Here is a 19,717-nt window from a genome sequence, read left to right as displayed (position 1 = left end):
ACTCATGTATGGTAAAGCTTTCTGCTGAATAAATATAGCGTTCTAGGTGGCACTAATTTGGCAAATCTATTGGCAGTAAAATGCCAAAATTCCTTCTCCTTTAAAGAGCTTTAGTAGTCAATACGTGATATGATGAGAGTATTTTGGTGGAACCTTGTGTGATAGATGAGATGAAATTTAGAAATATTACTTTGGTGAATGTTATGGATGTTGGAAGGGGGAAAGAAGGACAATTCTGTGTTAGAAAGGTTTTTTAAGGCTTTTTTATTGCTGGGCAGGGGTGGGCCAAGCTGAGCAGATGCCCTAGGCAACCCGGCCGGCCACCTTGCCTCCTACTGCGTGTGTGCATCGTGTTAAGTGGTGGCGTCAGAGGGCAAGACAGCACAGACAGGGGTAGGCAGAATAGGCACCTGTCTAGTGCCCTATCATCATTGCGCCTAAGGCCTTCATCTGCCCACCCCTAGTTACGGCCCTGGTTTGTTTATTTGGGGAAGGTAACGAAGATGACAGCTCTGACTTCATCCAGGCTGAAGTCACCACCCCCTGCTAACGCTTCCATTGCTTTCAATATAGTTGCCGTATGAATGTACATCACAGGGAGAAGATGATTACATCACACAAAATGTTGCCAGGGGGACAATCTGATGACATTGCGCACTCCATAATTGGAAGCTTAATTGAAAGCAATGGTTCGAGTGACCAGTTATTGGAGGTAGGAATGGTCAACCTTGGAGTTTAGAAGGGCGAGCTTCAAAGAATGTGGTAGCCTTAGCCTAATACCTTATACGGCCCAAAGGATTGGCTTCATAATATTAGCCAGTGACATCTCATGCTTTACTTCAGGCTCATAAGTGACTTTTCTGGATATATAGGATTGGCCTCTGGAGGAGACTCAGAAGATATGATCCATACGTTGGGGCAAATGAACCTTTGGTGAAACCGTACCTAGTGGGGATGATTATCAGTTCGTAAGATATCACTGCCTGGGAAATGTATTTATATTAATAATTTTCATACGTCAACAAACATTCCCCGTAGGGTTGTTCAGTTCTCCATAAAAACCACAATAACACAAAGATAGGAGCTACCACCAATGAATCAACGTCCCTGTTTGCCTGGGGTTAAACAACATCTTTTGCTCATTGAGACTGGGTTATTGTACGAGACTTATTAGCTACAGATCTGTTTGGGCTCAATACAAAGTGCACCCTTGGCAATAGGCTCCATACAAAGTGCACCCTTGGCAATAGGCTCCATACAAAGTGCACCCTTGGCAAACGTTGCCTAAATATATATATATAAATATACAGAGAGGGAGACCAAGAGCAACAGACCGTCCCTAAAGAGTTTGCCTTTAATAAAATCTCTCCACAGTAAGGGTCATAAAATCCTGGAATTCTCTGCCAGAGGAGAATTTGTTGGCAGAAACGTTAAATACCTCAAAAAAAAGCACTTGGAAATCATTTTTGGATTCTGAGATGCAGGAAGCAACTCGCATTTGAGCTCAATGTTGCACTCGGGAGTCATTCGCCGGCGAAATAGTCAGGCGTGAGCGTTCCCTCTTGAGGCAAACGGGTGAAAGGTTCAGTTTTGTTTTCACATTTATTGGTCAACAACAAAAATGATGTTTTGTATATTGTACCTTGTATAAATACTTGTCATGTGATCATGAATAATGCCAATAAAATAATATTTGTACATATTGCTAGAGAAGTAAACACCCCAGAACACGTTTTCCTGCTTCTTCATCTTGTTGAACCAGGCGGATATAGAAGGTCCCCTGTAGAGGAGCTCTGGTTTTCTAAGGAGCCAAGTGTGAGCTTGACTGGGTGCTACTTTATCTTTTGTCCCTCAACTTTCATTGTTGGTGATGTGCATACTTGGAACTGAGATGATGAAAGGGGCAAGAAAAATAATGGGGCTCTGTCATTACACGGATAAGGATGTTCATCCTACATAGGCCGCCCTAAACAATAGGATGACCATAGAGGAAATTTGTTTGGAGTCTCTGATGCACCTCTACAGCCTGGAATAACCTACTATTTATGTTTCTCTCATTCTGAATTGAATAAAACACAACTAGACAACCTGGAAGAACCTATCAGGACCTTCCAACCAGAGTAGGATCAAAAATCACAAGTTCAACAGAAGAGGAATGGGCAAGCGTAACCTACAGGAAGAAGAGTGGAAGGTCTTCCAAAGGTCCACTCTTAGGACATGTTTATCCTTTGATGTCTATGTAGCTGTTACCATTAGTGGTCAGGGATGGAGGTTTGATGGAGCTGCAGAAGCCTATTGATCAATCTATCTCTTATATATTGCACTATTGAACTATTGATCTATCTATCTATCTATCTATCTATCTATCTATCTATCTATCTATCTATTTGTCTATCCCAATGCATTTATCAGATTCTTGAATCTCAGGAAAGACCCTAAGGGAACTTTATCTTCTGTCCCTCAGCTTTCATTGTTGTGCATACTTGTAAAGGGGCAAGAAAAGTAATAGGGTATTGGAGCTCTGGTTTTCTAAGGAGGCAAGTGTGAGCTTGATAGGGTGCTACTTTATCTTTTGTCCCTCAGCTTTCATTGCTGGTGATGTGCATACTTGGAACTGAGAAGATGAAAGGGGCAAGAAAAATAATGGGGCTCTGTCATTACACGGATAAGGATGTTCAACCTTCATACAAAGGCCTAAACAGTAGGATGACCATAGAGCTGAAAGTTTGTTTGGAGTCTCTGATGCACCTCTACAGCCTGGAATAACCGACTTTTTATGTTTCTGAAATGAATAAAACACAACTAGACAACCTGGAAGAACCTACCAAGAGGAGGGTCAAAAATCACAAGTTAGGCAGAAGAAGAATGGGCAAGTGTAACCTACAGGAAGAAGAATGGAAGGTCTTCCAAGGATCCCCTAGCCATCCAAGTACGTATAGCATAAACAGAGAGTAACTATAGAATCATCAGAGTAGGATGGTTGGACAGTCACACAAGTTAATTTGTTGGACAACTTCTGTCCTTCAAGTTAGAAGAATGTTTATCTTTTGATGTCTATGGAGCTGTTGCCATTAGTGGTCAGGGATGGAGGTTTGATGGAGCTGCAGAAGTCTATCGATCAATCTATCTCTTATATATTGCTCCATTGATCTACCTACCTATCTGTCTATCTATCTGTCTATCTATCTATCTATCTATCTGTCTATCTATCTATCTATCTATCTATCTATCTATCTATCTATCTATCTATCTATCTATCTATCATCTATCTATCTATCTATCCCAATGCATTTATCAGATTCTTGAATCTCAGGAAAGACCCTAAGGGAACTTTATCTTCTGTCCCTCAGCTTTCATTGTTGATGATGTGCATACTTGGAAAGGGGCAAGAAAAAGTAATTGGGAATTGGAGGGCTCTGACATTACATGGATAAGGATGTTCAACCTTCATACAAAGGCCTAAACTGTAGGATGACCATAGAGCTGAAAGTTTGTTTGGAGTCTTTGATGCACCTCTACAGCCTGGAATAACCTACTTTCTCTCATTCTGAATTGAATAAAACACAACCAGGCAACCTGGAAGAACCTACCAGGACCTTCCGACCAGAGGAGGATCAAAAAACACAAGTTCAGCAGAAGAGTAATGGGCAAGCGTAACCTACAGGAAGAATAGAGGAAGGTCTTCCAAACGTCTACTCTTAGGACACTAGCCATCCAAGTATGTATAGCATAAACAGAGAGTAACTATAGACTAATCAGAGTAGGGTGGTTGGACAACTTCTGTCTTTCAAGTTAGAAGAATGTTTATCTTTTGATGTCTATGGAGCTGTTACCATTAGTGGTCAAGGATGGAGAAGGTTTGATGGAGCTGCAGCAGCCTTCATGCAAACCAACCCATTTTAGCCAGGGATTAGAGTACATTTCAAATCTAGGGTGTTCATTAAATGTTCTTCATGAGAATCTAGAAGCAGAAAATAAAGGGGCCTAGGAGTAACATAGACTGAAAGAGTTAAACCAGTATCCATTCCATCCAAAATCTTGCTGGCCATGACTCTTTTCAGGAGATTTCTCTCCACGGGCTGTAGAATTACACCCCCCTGTCCCGCTGCCAGCCTTATGAATACAGGGAGGCTGGGAGTTGCACTCCTGCTGAATCTGGGCAGGTCCTGCTTGTCATAAAATAGTCCCGTTATTGCACCGTTGCATTCCGCCATCCAGCCAGGATCCTGCTCTGCGTCTTGGTATCCTGCCTTCACACTATCCATACGGGTGTGATAAATCTGTGCTAAGGTTTTTACAAGCAGAATTGATCTGGGATCCAACTAAAACTCTACAGGACAAAGTGCTTTGGTTCTTTCCAGCTCATATTTCTGCTCTGACTCCACAGTAATAAGTACCCTACTGAGCCTTGCCCTTTAATTAAACCCTGCGAAAATATTAGCTGCAACTTGCATTGATCAGTTGACCAATTGATCAATCTATCATCTATTGATCTATCTGTCTATCAACCCATCTATCTATTGAGATATCAGTAAATCTACTTATCTATCATCTATAATGTATCTATATATTGATCTGTTTATCTATTGATCAATCTCTTATATATTGGTCTAGCTATCAACCCATCTATCTATCTATCTGTCTACTTATCTATCATCTTTCTATCTATCTAATCTATGTATAATCTGTCTATATGTAGATCTGATTATCTATTGCTCAATCTATCTCGTATCTATCTATTGATCCATCTATCAACCTATCTGTCTATCTATTTATCTATCTATAGTCTGTCTATATACTGATGTTTATTTATTGATCAATCGATCTCTTATCTGTTGCTATATTAATCCATCTATCTACCTACCTATCTATCAACTTATCTATCATCTATCTATAATCTGTCTATATATTGATGTTTATTTATTGATCACTCTTATCTATTGATCCATCTATCTACCTATATGTCTATCAACTTATCTATCATCTATCGATCTATCTATAATCTGTCTATATATATTGATGTTTTTTTTATTGATCAATCTATCTCTTATCTATTGATGCATCTATCTATCTATAATCTGTCTATATATTGATGTTTATTTATTGATTAAAACTCTTATCTATTGCTCTATCATCTATCTACCTGTCTATCAATTTATCCATCATCTATCTATCTATCTATAATCTGTCTATATATTGATGTTTATTTATCGATCAATCTATCTCTTATCAATTGCTCTATTTATCCATCTATCTATCTGTCTATGCCAATGCATCTATCAGATATTTGAATCTCAGGAAAGACCCTAAGGGAACCCCAAATTGCATCCAATATGCAAACACGATATTGCTTTAGATTTTGCTGAACTTTTCCCCATAATGAGAATTCAACTTATCTTGAGATCAGGGCCCCACTAGAGAGGAATATATATATATATATATATATATATATAATATAATTCTATAATTCATATATATGATAAATGAGTAAATAAACTTACTTATACCTGGGGATTTAGAATTTTAGAAAAATGTGACTTTTCCCCTTTGCTCCTGACAGATAACCCTTGTTTACCCAGAGAGCAGGGACCCAGTAACAGGTGATGGGGCTGGCAGGGCTGCCTGTCGTTCCCAGCAGGTCAGTGCCTTATCTCGGGGCTTTAACGCCAGGCCAAGCGGGAAAGTGTGAAGACAGCGAGTTACAGGCTAAACATACTGAACATTCCATCTGATAAAGCCAGTAAATAACATTCCTACCCACTGCATGCAATACAAATAATCCCGATATCGGCTTTTCATTGCTGGGATTTAATCATCTTTCTTCCATTCTTTTGCTCCCATCATGGATCATGAGCCCCCCCCCGCGCCAAACACTTTCTGGGCACAGACTGAAGTGATTTGGAACAAATGAAATATTTCCAATTCTTGTTACTTTTTTGTTATCTCCATTTGCTTTGTCCAAACTGTTTTTAAGGTGGATCTGTATCTATCTATTATCTATCTAGCTATGATCTGTTTATTTATTGATGTATTTACCTATTGATTAATGTACCATCTATCTACGTATCTATCATCTATATCTATGATCTGTTTATATATTGATATATTTACCGATTGATTCATCTATTTGTCTACTTGTCTATCATCTATATCAGTGGTTCTCAACCTTCCTAATGCCGCGACCCCTTAATACAGTTCCTCATGTTGTGGTGACCCCTCAACCATAAAATTATTCCTAAAACCATCAGAAATATGTGTTTTCTGATGGTCTTAGGTGACCCCTGTGAAAGGGTCGTTCCACCCCCAAAGGGGTCCCGACCCACAGGTTGAGAACCGCTGATCTATATCAATCTATCCATCTATGATCTGTTTATATATTGATTCATCTATCATCTGTCTACTTATCTATAAGTCATCTATCTATTATGTATCTATCTATCTATTATGTATGTATCTATGTTTATATATTTCATTACTGATTAATCTATCATCTATTTATCTACATATGTTTCTATCTATATCTTTCTATCTATCCATCTATCTACCTATGATCTGTTTATACAGTATATTAATTTATTTACTTATTGATTAATCTATTATCTACCTGTCTATCTATCATCTATTTCTACCTATCTACATATATATATCTATCTAGCTTATCTATCTATATCTTTCTATCTATCCATCTATCTATCTGTCTGTCTGTCATCTATCTACCTATGATTAGTGATGAGCGAATCTGTTCCGTTTCGCTTCGCCGAAAAATTCGCGAATCTTTGAAAAGATCCGCGAAACGGCGAAAAATTCGCGAAGCGGCGAAAATGTCGTGCGACAAAAAAAATTGTCGCCCGCGGCTATTATTTTGTCGCGCACGGCTCTTGTTTTGTCGCGCGGCTCTTGTTTCGTCGCCCGCGGCTATTATTTTGTCGCGCGGCTCTTGTTTCGTCGCCCGCAGCTATTATTTTGTCGCACGGCTCTTGTTTCGTCGCCCGCGACTATTCTTTTTTGACGCCGCGACAATTTTTGGACGTGCGGCGAATTTTTCCGCGGCGAAATTTTTCATCCGTTTCGCGAAACAATCCGCCAATGGCGAAACGCGGAAATTCGCCGCGAATCCATGCCTGGCGAAACTTTTCGCCCATCACTACCTATGATCTGTTTATACAGTATATTGATTTATTTACCTATTGATTAATCTATTATCTATCTATCTGTCTATCTATCATCTATCTCTACCTATCTACATATATATATATCTATCTAGCTTATCTATCTATGATGATCCCAGGAAAGACCCCAGGGGAACCCTAATTATATGGGCAGCTGTTTCCCCCCGATGCTAATGGAAGAGCTTTCTGGGCCATTTCCCTGCATTCCTCTAATCACTAATTAACGCCAATGGCAAATGCAACAGAAATCTCTTCCCTGCGCAGCCAGCTCCCATGATGTCAGATATTAGAAGGCAGAGCTCTCTGTACAAACCGGATCCCACTGTGAACTGAAGTCTTGGCCTTTGGCGAATATCCGTATAGTCATTCCTGACACGCTGGCCAAAGGGAAAATGTTCCAATAAGACAGCAATAAACAGCAAGCGGTGAATGAAGCTAAATGAGTAAATATACTTTCTCCCTGTATTTCATCTGTGTCAGTGGGTGAGAAAGGAAAAAATACACGGATCAGCGCAGGTGTGGGATCTGCTCCAGAACCTTGGACCTTGCCCGGCCTCGTATAGGTACCGACTTTGCCCGGCCTCGTGTAGGTACCGACCTTGCCCGGCCTCGTATAGGTACCGACTTTGCCCGGCCTCATACACATACTGACCTTGCCTGGAGTTTGTTTGTACGAGGTTTAGCACTCATTCTTGCATTCCTAGCCCAGTTCTATACTTTCTCTATGAAATGCACTAAATATACTGAAGGCTGTAGGATCAGGGTGAACATGTCTGATCAGTCGATTCAGTAGAGGGAGCACAGCAGGGGGGGTTCTTTAGCACTATTAGTAGGGAACAAGAGTCAGGTAGACTGGATGGATAGATGATAGAAAGAGTTGAAGAAAGAAAGAAAGATAGATTTTAAAAAATCAATGGCTCCATCTAGTGGCTAATGTAGAAATTTTCCAGATTGAGAAGGCACAGCTTCTATTGGTGGGAACTTTTTATAGTTCATTTTTTTAGTAACATTTGAAGGTGTTGCTCCGAGTTCATAATAAGGTTACAGATAGATAAAGACACAGATATACCCAGAAGAGCAGTGGTTCCTGCCAAATGTCTCACTCTCCTGAAGGCACGGCAGAAGCCCCTTTCCAGGGCCCAGTACTGAATGAACACAAGCAGCGCTCAGTCGCCTACGCACACTCCTACACACGGGGAGAAAGCGCTGATCTTCTAACATTCGACATTTATAAATAACATATTCCTCATTTATTTTCCTTTGGTCCGGCCACTGGAGCTGTTGAAGTCAAAGTTTTATCAGCTTGGGTGTTCCTAATGCTTTGATATCAGATACGCCGGGGTTTGAAACTCTCCGATTGCAAAATGTTTTTATCTTGGAACTCAGACGGCGCTGAAATGCTGTGTATATGGAGCTTTAGTCGGAGGTGAGAAATTCCTCAGAACTTCCTGAAAGGGAAGGAATGTTTGGAATAATAAAGTGAATCTAATGGTTCTCTGTCCATTCCTGGGAATCTGTTCCCGGGGGGCTGGGGTCTCTCGCTCCCCTCGCTGGTCAGGTTTGCACATTGTTCCACAATATCTGCTCCTGTGGGTTAAATTCAGATCACCCAACATCCTCCTCTTTGGTAGTTAGGGGCAGATTTAGCAAAGTTCGATCATCCCGGTTGACTCTCGCTCTCGATAAACGTCCTTGAACATTGCTCGACTTAAGTACATATTGAAAGGCACTCAAGTTTGCTTGAACATGAAATGTTCTCAAAAGTATTTGGAGATTTTCACGTTTCCGATTGACTTTTACAGTAAAATAAAATCATCTACTGAGAATATTGAGCTACATCGAGAGCAGGAAATGTCCCACTGAAATACACGCTGATGTCCCCGTTGTTGTCCCCGTCAAAAGATTTGATTGACTTTTACAGTAAAATAAAATCATCTACTGAGAATACTGAGCAACATCGAGAGCAGGAAGTGTCCCACTGAAATACACGCTGATGTCCCCATTGTTGTCCCCGTCAAAAGATTTGATTGACTTTTACAGTAAAATAAAATCATCTACTGAGAATACTAAGCTACGTGGAGAGCAGGAAGTGTCCCACTGAAATACACATTGATGTCCCCGTTGTTGTCCCCATCAAAAGATTTGATTGACTTTTACAGTAAAATAAAATCACCTACTGAGAATATTGAGCTATGTGGAGAGCAGGAAGTGTCCCACTGAAATACACATTGATGTCCCTGATGTCGTCCCGTCAAAAGATTTCAGTTTTTGCCAAGAAAATTCCGGGAACAGGGTAGAGCCCTGCAGGGGGTCAGGTACCCGGTGATCCACATCAGCAGATCCTTCCCAAAACCTGCTTTTCTTTCAGGTAGGATTTGTGAGTTTGGGTATAGATGTGGGTTGGTGCATTGGGTTTTGGGTCTTATCTATAGGTCTTATGTTATTTAAAAAAACATTTTCTAACCCCACCCACTGATGTCACTTCCGGCTTGCAGCAAAAGCACTTCCTGTTTAATAGGGGTCATCGGGTCAAAGTGAGTAAAAATGCAGGTCTGGGTTTCGGGCTGTGGGTCCGCATCTCAAAAATTAGTTTCACGCAGGACTCTAGAACAGTGCTCGAAAAACACTGATAAACACCCCAAAAAGTTGATCTGTACAAGAAACTTTTTTTTTGTTTTTTGGAGCATCTCAATCTTTAATAAATCAGCCACACTGATCGTGGCAGACGTTTGGGTCACTTTCTGCTCCCGGATGAAAGTTGGTGAAACCAACGCTTGGTGCTGCTCTAGAACTAACGGCAGGTTTATCAAAATTCTGCAGTTCACTTTGGCAGTGAGATATTGGGTATTTATCATGTCACTTGAGCGTGAAAGTTCCCATGAAAATTTTTCTTGAATACATGTAAACGGCAAAGCAATGAAGAATCTTTAAGGAAGCGGCGTGGTAGATAGTGACAAGTAAAATTTTTCACCGGCATTGGATTTTCTGCAAAATTCCATATTTCGTCATTGCCATTTTTTTTTTTGCAAAACTGCTGCAAAAATTCACCACTACAACTAATTTTGCCAAGTAAGAAAAAAGCCACGGTCGCATCAAATAAGTCGCAGTCACGTCCAAAAAAATCCAATAAGAAAGTTGTGCAGTAGCCGCATTTCGTTATCAGTTTTGTAAATTTTTTCAGCGACTTGGGACAGATTTAATCATCACTAACGATAGAAAGATTTCCATTCCAAGTATCAACGAATGAATCTGTCGCACAAACAAATCTTTTTGGAGAAAAAACATCAGCAAAAACGCATGAGAAGAACAGATATCTGAAAAGCTCCATTAACTGGGGAAATTACTTTTTTCTTTTTGATCTTTGATCAATCAGCCCGTTAGTGCACGCGGAATTATTTAGGAAAGTCAAACGAGCCCGCGCTTCCAATAGCAAATCAATATATCGCTCCTAAAATATAGGAACAAGGGAGGGAAGCAAGTCTTGGGGGGGCAGATTTACTACAGCTCTATTTACATTTTATTAGAATAAATTATTTCCACAAATGACTGATATTTATCAAAAAATCCGAAATGAAAAAGCAGGTGCGGAAAAACTAGGGATGCACCGAATCCCGGCTTTTTTAAAATTTCGGTTTCGTCCGAATCTGCGGTTCAGGCCGAACCGAATTAGCATAAATTAGCATATGCTAATTAGAATTCAGAAACAGTTAAATGGGCAATAATATTAAATTTTTAACCCCTTCCGATCCTGATCAGCATATGCTAATTAGGATTTGCCCGAATCCTTTTGGTTGGGTTTGGCCCAACCCAAAAAAGTAGGTTCGGTGCATCCCGAAGAAAAACGTTGCAGAAAAGTCGATAAAACTTCAAATTTTTTTACTTCTCGCTGTGACTGACTTTTTTTAAAAGCAAAAGTTTTAAAGCAAAGAAAGATGAAGGGACAATTGCCACTCACTGCTACATGATCTCGTCCTTAGGGCCCTATGGGCATTTATCTATAGATATTTGGCCAAAAAACAGCAAGAATGTCTCATTTCCTATTCGGGAGGGCAGGAATATTAGTGGGCTGGGGGGGGGGGTATTGGGACCTGCCCCAAGTTTATGCTAAAGCTAAGAACACAGATCCCACATTGATATCAAATCAAACACAAAATGATGGTTCCACGAGCCACTGCTCCCCAATAATCATGTGCTGGATACAGGAATGTCACCATTGAGGGGTCTCTGGGAAACAAGGGCCATAAAAACCCCTTGTAGTTCTACAGCCCCCAATCAAAGTAGTTTTTTATTTTTTTTTTGAACTCTCAAGAATTTTGCCTTATTTAAAAGTATTTTGTATCGATTCCATGCATTTAAATGACATAATCCACATGGACTCCCTGACCCCTTTGCCCTTTAAAGGACAAGGAAAGGTTAATATAAATTAAAAGTAAGTCTAAAGGCATTCTTTTTAAGTACTTACTGCATATCTAAATTCCCAGATCCCTGCTTGCTTCTCTGAGATATGGTGCTGGCAGCCTACAGCAGTGTGAAGCCTACAGTGACATCACTGAAATCTCTCTCCCCTTCCTGTAGGTGCCAGCGGCAGCCTTCCTATTCTCTGAGCATGTGTGTAACTTGATCCTGTCTCCTGTTCTGAGCTACACATGCCCAGCAGCCAATCAGAAGTGGATCTGGCAGAGGGGAGGGGGGGAGGGAATGAAACACATGTGCAGTATGAAGCAAGGAGGGAAAGGAAGGGAGAATACCTTTTTAGAGATGGCTGCCTGTTCTAGACAATGTGAGTAAGTGTGACTGAATAAATATGTGATTAGCTGAGCCAAACGTGTGGCGTTTTACTAAACAATAGGAGGACTATTGGGCAGTATGCTTTTTACATTTTGACTTGCATTCTCCTTTAATAGGTTCTGCAGTACTAATCAGCACTTTCTCAATTGGTCTTCATTTTTAATTTGATACAGTTTTTATATTATTTGCTCTCCCATTCTGACTCTTTCCAGCTTTTAAATGGGAGTCACTGACCCCGCCAGACAAAAAAACCTACGGTATATCTCTGTGAGGCTACAATTTGATTGTTACTTTTTATTAACTTATCTTTTCTATTCAGGCCCTCTCATTTATATCTCCGTGTTTCATTCAAACCACTGCCTGGTTGCTAGGATAATTTGGACCCTAGCAACCAGATAGTTGCTGACATTCCACACTGTACAATTGCTGAATAATAATTAAAAAACACAAAAAAAATGAAGACCAACTGCAAATTGTCTCAATAGTACTCTCTACATCATACTAAAAGTTAATTTAAAGGCAACTAACCCCTCTAAGGTATATTTTGGGCATAAGCCTTCTATAACAGGGCTTTCCACAGAGGTGGGATCCATAGCTAGGTTATCATGCCCCTCCCAAGGTATAAAACAAGTTTTTGTTTTTATTTTTACTTGCCGGCATTGTTGGTAGGTTACAAAAATGTGAATGCAAAAATAGAACATTTGTATTAATAATTTAAATAGCAGTGCTGAGAATGGATGGATTCGTACAATTACTCAGAGAACACACACAAAAAAAAAAACTAAGGCAAAAGCAAGGATATGTTGTCATAGTAACAGGCGCTAAATGGTTGCGTCGCACCGCTGACTGCCAGTAAATAACGGCGTGACTGTTTCTGGGCCTGACAGTAAAAATCTGCCTTTATTTGGCTTACACAAGACACCATAGCTGTCATGGAAGCCGGGGCCCCACTGCACATGTGATTCAAAGGAAAGTAATAAATCTCCCTTTTGCCCAACAGATTATTGGGAAGGGTGCCCCAGCTGTAGCTGATTCTATACAACTCCCAGCAGCCATTGGCTGGCAGTCAGTGCTGGGAGTTGTACATCAACAGCAGCTGCGAGGGTTAATTGCTGGGGCCCAGCCCCCCCTAGAGCCAGGCCGGTGGGCCATACTACCTTGCCAGCCGGACTAATGGGCACACAGAGGGTACAGTTATGTCCATAAAGCAGTAAATGGGCAGCTTAGTAGAAAAGGATGATCCCAGGATTTATTCTTCATGTTGCCTGTGGGCACTGCCCTCCCTTAAGCCTTCCCCGTGGCCGGAGGACCCAGTCAGTCTTTTTTTAGCTGCCGAGGAAACCCCCATGGCCCTGGGCTTCTTAAACCTCTTCCTCTGCTTCAGCCGAATAAGATCCCCTCGGCCGATCTCCATCATCTGTTCCTCCCAGGACTTCATTTCATTCTCATAGCGGATCTTGTCGTCCTCTGCCAGCTGATTGTAAGTCTGCAAAAGCCTCTGGATTAGCACATCCGCAGTTACAGTCCATGTGAGACTATCGCAACTTTTCATTACTTATCTTTCTACTCAAGCCCTCTCCTATTCGTCTTCCTGTCTCTTATTTTAACTGCTGCCTGGTTGCTAAGGTACACTGGACCCTAGCAACCACAGCTGCTGAAATTTCAAACATTATACAAGTATGGCATCTGTTATACAGAAACCTGGTCTCCAGAAATCTCCGAATCACAGGGTGGCCTATAGACTCAAATATTCAAATTTTTAAAATGTATTTCCCTTTTCTCTGTAATAATAAAACAGTACCTGTACTTGATCCCAACTAAGATATAATTACCCCTTATTGGGGGCAGAACAGCCCTATTGGGTTTATTTCATGGTTAAATGATTCCCTTTCTCTGTAATAATAAAACAGTACCTGTACTTGATCCCAACTAAGATATAATTACCCCTTATTGGGGGCAGAACAGCCCTATTGGGTTTATTTAATGGTTAAATGATTCCCTTTTCTCTGTAATAATAAAACAGTACCTGTACTTGATCCCAACTAAGATATAATTACCCCTTATTGGGGCAGAACAGCCCTATTGGGTTTATTTAATGGTTAAATGATTCCCTTTTCTCTGTAATAATAAAACAGTACCTGTACTTGATCCCAACTAAGATATAATTACCCCTTATTGGGACAGAACAGCCCTATTGGGTTTATTTAATGGTTAAATGATTTTTCAGTAGACTTAATGTATGCGTATATATATATATATATAAAATTCTCAAATATCAGGGACATAGAGAGAAACAAGTACCTGCTTTTGGGAAGTGTGTAGCCTCTCCCAATCATCCCGCAGACTCTTCATCTTCGACTAAAAAGGAAATAGAGCAGTGTCACTAATTATAAGTAGCGGATACCTGTCCCGCAGAATGAGAAAATGTTGCACAGCGCTGGTATACATCAATAATCGCAAAGCAAACTTCCCCTTTAATTTTAGGACATGTTCTTTAGCGTCTCACTGGCTTTATACCAGAATCAGAAGCATGACTTCCTTTAAAGCAGATAAAGGCATCACTCACCTGACTAGAGGCGCCTTTGGCATCCTGAAAGTGCTCAGACATAAATATATTGAAAGGAGAGCGGGGTCTTTTGGGCCGTCCCAATACAGTCAGCTCCTGTGTAGGGAGGGGAAGGTAACAATGTAAGAAATCTTGTAACTGAAAGACCCCCCAGGCCCATAATGGGTACAGCCTGTATGCTACTTTTTAAAGGCAAACTACTTACCCTTTTTTTCCTCACACTCTTCCTTTTGGCCAGTCTCTGCCTCCTCTGCTCCCTGTGTAACTCTAGTTGCATTGGACTCAGCTTCTCTCTGTACTGTTTCACCTCCTCTCTGTACTTCTTCTGTTCGGCATTTGCAACGACTTCATACCGCTACGGCAAGCAAAGCAGGTCAGGCTTATGTGCACAGGTAAAATTGCCCAGAGGTGCCGGGCCCTATCCTAAAGCTGACTTGCCCAGTGCTAGGTCTTAGGGATCCAACCAAGGATAAAGACAGGGAAGTGTTCAGGATACAGAGTCCATGACAGGTAAGGGATTCATAAAGAGAATATAGGGGGCCAGAGAGAGAAGAAAAGAGAGACAGAGGGAGGGTGGGAGGGAGCGAGAGAGAGACAGAGGGAGGGTGGGAGGGAGCGAGAGAGAGACAGAGGGAGGGTGGGAGCAAGAGAGAGAGAGACACAGACAGAGGGAGCGAGCGAGCAAGACAGAGGGAGGGTGGGAGGGAGCGAGAGAGAGACAGAGGGAGGGTGGGAGGGAGCGAGAGAGAGACAGAGGGAGGGAGCAAGAGAGAGACAGAGGGAGGGAGCGAGAGAGAGACAGAGGGAGGGTGCGAGGGAGCGAGAGAGAGAGACAGAGGGAGGGTGCGAGAGACAGAGGGAGGGTGGGAGAGAGATTTGATTTGACAGAGGGAGGGTGGGGGAGAGAGACAGAGGGAGGGTGGGGGAGAGAGACAGAGGGAGGGTGGCAGGGAGCGAGAGAGAGAGAGAGGGAGGGTGGGAGAGAGATTTGATTTGACAGAGGGAGGGTGGGGGAGAGAGACAGAGGGAGGGTGGGAGAGAGGGGGAGAGAGACAGAGGGAGGGTGGGAGAGAGGGGGAGAGAGACAGAGGGAGGGTGGCAGGGAGGGGGAGAGAGAGAGAGAAAGAGGGAGAGTGGGAGACAGCAGTAGAACGAGCCTGGCTACCCTGCTGTACCTCATGGGACATTGTTTATTAGGCAATCACACAATGATCAATATAAAACGCTATAGATTTTTACCTCTTTTTCTGCGGAGGGGAGGCCTTTCCACTCCAGAGCGATTATCTTTGTAAGGTCCATCATTTTGGCTTCTGCAGAGAGATACAGTTCAGACGCTGGATGCAGCTACAGTCCCTATACAGTGGCTTGCAAAAGTATTTAGCCCCCTTGAACTTTTCCCCATTTTGTCACATTACAGCCACAAACATGAATCAAGTTTATTGGAATTCCACGTGAAAGACCAATACAAAGTGGTGTACACGTGAGAAGTGGAACGAAAATCATACATGATTCCAAACATTTTTTACAAATAAATAACTGCAAAGTGGGGTGTGCGTAATTATTCAGCCCCCTTTGGTCTGAGTGCAGTCAGTTGCCCATAGACATTGCCTGATGAGTGCTAATGACTAAATAGAGTGCACCTGTGTGTAATCTAATGTCAGTACAAATACAGCTGCTCTGTGACGGCCTCAGAGGTTGCTAAGGGAATATTGGGAGCAACAACACCATGAAGTCCAAAGAACACACCAGACAGGTCAGGGATAAAGTTATTGAGAAATTTAAAGCAGGCTTAGGCTGCAAAAAGATTTCCAAAGCCTTGAACATCCCACGGAGCACTGTTCCACCGATCATTCAGAAATGGAAGGAGTATGGCACAACTGTAACCCTACCAAGACAAGGTCGTCCCCTTAAACTCACAGGTCGAACAAGGAGAGCGCTGATGAGAAATGCAGCCAAGAGGCCCATGGTGACTCTGGGGGGGCTGCAGAGATCTACAGCTCAGGTGGGGGAATCTGTCCATAAGGCAACTATTAGTCGTGCACTGCACAAAGTTGGCCTTTATGGAAGAGTGGCAAGAAGAAAGCCATTGTTAACAGAAAACCATAAGAAGTCCCGTTTGCAGTTTGCCACAAGCCATGTGGGGGACACAGCAAACATGTGGAAGAAGGTGCTCTGGTCAGATGAGACCAAAATGGAACTTTTTGGCCAAAATGCAAAACACTGTGTGGCGGAAAACTAACACTGCACATCACTCTGAACACACCATCCCCACTGTCACATATGGTGGTGGCAACATCATGCTCTGGGGGGGCTTCTCTTCAGCAGGGACAGGGAAGCTGGTCAGAGTTGATGGGAAGATGGATGGAGCCAAATACAGGGCAATCTTGGAAGAAAACCTCTTGGAGTCTGCAAAAGACTTGAGACTGGGGCGGAGGTTCACCTTCCAGCAGAACAATGACCCTAAACATAAAGCCAGGGCAACAATGGAATGGTTTAAACCAAAACATATCCATGTGTTAGAATGGCCCAGTCAAAGTCCAGATCTAAATCCAATGGAGAATCTGTGGCAAGATCTGAAAACTGCTGTTCCCAAACGCTGTCCATCTAATCTGACTGAGCTGGAGCTGTTTTGCAAAGAAGAATGGGCAAGGATTTCAGTCTGTAGATGGGCAAAGCGGGTAGAGACATACCCTAAAAGCCTGGCAGCTGGAATTGCAGCAAAAGGGGGTTCTACAAAGTATTGACTCAGGGGGCTGAATAATTACGCACACCCCACTTTGCAGTTATTTATTTGTAAAAAATGTTTGGAATCATGTATGATTTTCGTTCCACTTCTCACGTGTACACCACTTTGTATTGGTCTTTCACGTGGAATTCCAATAAAATTGATTCATGTTTGTGGCTGTAATGTGACAAAACGTGGAAAAGTTCAAGGGGGCCGAATACTTTTGCAAGCCACTGTTTACATTCACTGCGCCCCCTAGTCTAAATGCTTAACCCATTCATTGTGCCAGGGGCCCCAGGCCTGGGAATGTCTCAGCTGTAGTGTTTCAGGCACAGGAATGTGTTGCCTTTAGTAAACAGGCTTGCTCCTTTGAGAGTTCTGGATCGGATCGGGTACCCGCGGGCAGGTTTTGGGTAGAAAGCTTCTGTTTATCTGACTGTGCAAGCAGTCCGCGGGTACCTGGCTAAGGTGCGGGAATGGTCACTTCCAATATACACTGACTTCTAGTTTTGTGGGTCCCGAGTCAAAAGGTAAGTTACCTATTTGCAGTCAGGGTCTGGGGGTGGGGGGTGTGAGTTAGGGTCAGCAGGTCCAGGTCGTGACCCGCATCCAACCCTAACCCACCCAGCTTCTCCCCTGTATTAATAGACCTGCACCTGACCCACCCCGAAATGACATCACAAAAGGGGCGGACATGGCGCACCTATAAATACACTCACCGGGATACTGTTTGTGGAGTTTGGGTCGCTGCTCAATAGAATAGCGCAGATACGCTGTCAGCGGCCGCTTCGGGTACTCGCTGGACGTGGCGCCTTTGGAGAACCATCGGAATGGGGAGCACTGGAGCCCCAAGATTCCACTGGAAACACTGGTGCATCTAGGGTTAATATATAATGCAATCAGATATAACGCATAGCGCTCACCCCCGCAGCCCCCATTAACAATCATGTGGGGTATGGGAGACCGACATGAACCCTGGTCAAACATGGGTTAGAACGAAGGCTGCCTATCCCCATTGAAAGGACTAACTTTTAGCATGTACAAGAGAGTGCTATTCTGAAACAATTTGCAATTGGTCTTTTTTTATTATTTGTGGATTTTTTTAATTATTTAGCTTCTATTCAGCAACTTTCCTGTTTGGAATTCTAGAAGCCATATGGTTGCTGGGGTCCAACTGACAGCCAGGCAGTGGTTTGAATGAGAAACTGGAATATATATATATATAGGAGTGGGGCTGAATAGAAAAATAGGGAGTAAAAAATAACAATAAACATGAAATGGTAGCCTCGAAGAGCAGTCGTTTTTTCTTGGCTGCCGGGGTCAGTGACCCCCATTTGAAAGCTGGAAAGAGAAAGGCAAGTAATTACAAAACAAAGACCAATTGAAAAGTTGGTAAGAACTGACCATTCTAGAACATGCTAAACTTTAGTTTTAGGGTTAACCTCCCCTTTAATCCCCACTTGCTACCCAATCAGCTCTATTTCTTTAAAAGGAACCTTGACTGTACCTACAGGGTTAACAGCGAGGGGGGAATGGGCAACAAAGGGTCAGAATGTGCACCCACAGCAACCAATGAATTCCCTTTCTATCACCAATTGGTTGCTATGGGTTACTCCCAGAGGGCAAATGTGCCCAGTGTTGATAAATAAGCCCACCCTCACTATTCCTTATCCCCTTTGAATTGAATTTGTATCCCAACAGGGTTTTAAACCAAGAATGCTGGGAGTTGTAGCCTTGCAGCATCAGCCGTAAAGCAACAACGTGCAACTTACACGGGGGAAAAGGGGCAACAAAGGGTCAGAATGTGATCACAATTTGACAAATTTGCACCCACAGCAACCAATGAATTCCCTTTCTATCACTAACTGGTTGCTATGGGTTACTCCTAGCAACCAAATGTACACAGTGTTGCTAAATAAGCCCCACTATCCCTTGAATTGAATTTGCATCCCAACAGGGTTTTAAACCAAGAATGCTGTGAGTTGTAGTGTTGCAGCATCAGCCGTAAGGCAACGACGTGCAACTTGCAGCATTCAGCTTCTAACACCATGTAGCGCAGGAGGGCGGCGCCCCCAGGGCTGGCACCTTGCGGCTTGGCTTGAGTTAATCCCGGCCAAGGACCTGAGCAGCCCCCCAACTCCTCGGCACAGCAAGGACACCATGACCAATAGGAGAGAAGAGGGAACACGATCCTGTTATCCCGCTCACTCAACAAACGCTAGTGCTTCCGCCCTGGGGCTGTAGGGAGTAGACGTCACTTCCGCTGATTTATTGTATGGTAACGGAGCAATAAAAATGCAGTCGTTTTAGAACATGGTTGACTGGAATCATCCGCAGTCGGCTGTATCTGGTCAGCATTTGATGTTCGAAATGTTTTGCAATCTACAAATGAAAGTGGCCATAATCACTGGGTTGCGCTGTTACAAGCCCACTTTGTCCTGTCAAAGCTTATGCTGCTGCTAAATACAA

General features: G+C 42.5%; 1 protein-coding gene across 1 annotated transcript; it reads right to left on the bottom strand.

The window, feature by feature from the left end:
* Nucleotides 1-12,577: 12,577 nt before the first annotated feature.
* Nucleotides 12,578-19,541, bottom strand: tfam (transcription factor A, mitochondrial). Its single transcript, XM_002937102.5, has 7 exons — nucleotides 19,334-19,541; nucleotides 17,968-18,125; nucleotides 15,763-15,833; nucleotides 14,729-14,878; nucleotides 14,524-14,619; nucleotides 14,259-14,315; nucleotides 12,578-13,443 (listed from the first exon to the last, which is right to left on the bottom strand). Exons 1-7 carry the CDS (start codon nucleotides 19,408-19,410, stop codon nucleotides 13,207-13,209), a joined length of 846 nt encoding a protein of 281 aa, XP_002937148.2. The 5' UTR covers nucleotides 19,411-19,541; the 3' UTR covers nucleotides 12,578-13,206.
* Between the last annotated feature and the right edge of the window lie 176 nt (nucleotides 19,542-19,717).

This window comes from Xenopus tropicalis, chromosome 7 (assembly GCF_000004195.4).
Source record: "Xenopus tropicalis strain Nigerian chromosome 7, UCB_Xtro_10.0, whole genome shotgun sequence".
Taxonomy (NCBI): domain Eukaryota; kingdom Metazoa; phylum Chordata; class Amphibia; order Anura; family Pipidae; genus Xenopus; species Xenopus tropicalis.
This window is presented reverse-complemented; position numbering and strand designations above follow the sequence as displayed.

What these genes read in the sequence shown, in the direction of transcription:
- tfam (XM_002937102.5), bottom strand. Translation starts at nt 19,410, where the DNA reads ATGGTGTCCTTGCTGTGCCGAGGAGTTGGGGGGCTGCTCAGGTCCTTG. An exon ending in AACTCAAGCCAAGCCGCAAG is followed by an intron (nt 18,126 to 19,333) that starts GTGCCAGCCCTG and finishes TATTAACCCTAG; the next exon opens with ATGCACCAGTGTTTCCAGTG. An exon ending in TACACACTTCCCAAAAGCAG is followed by an intron (nt 13,444 to 14,258) that starts GTACTTGTTTCT and finishes AGGCTTTTGCAG; the next exon opens with ACTTACAATCAGCTGGCAGA.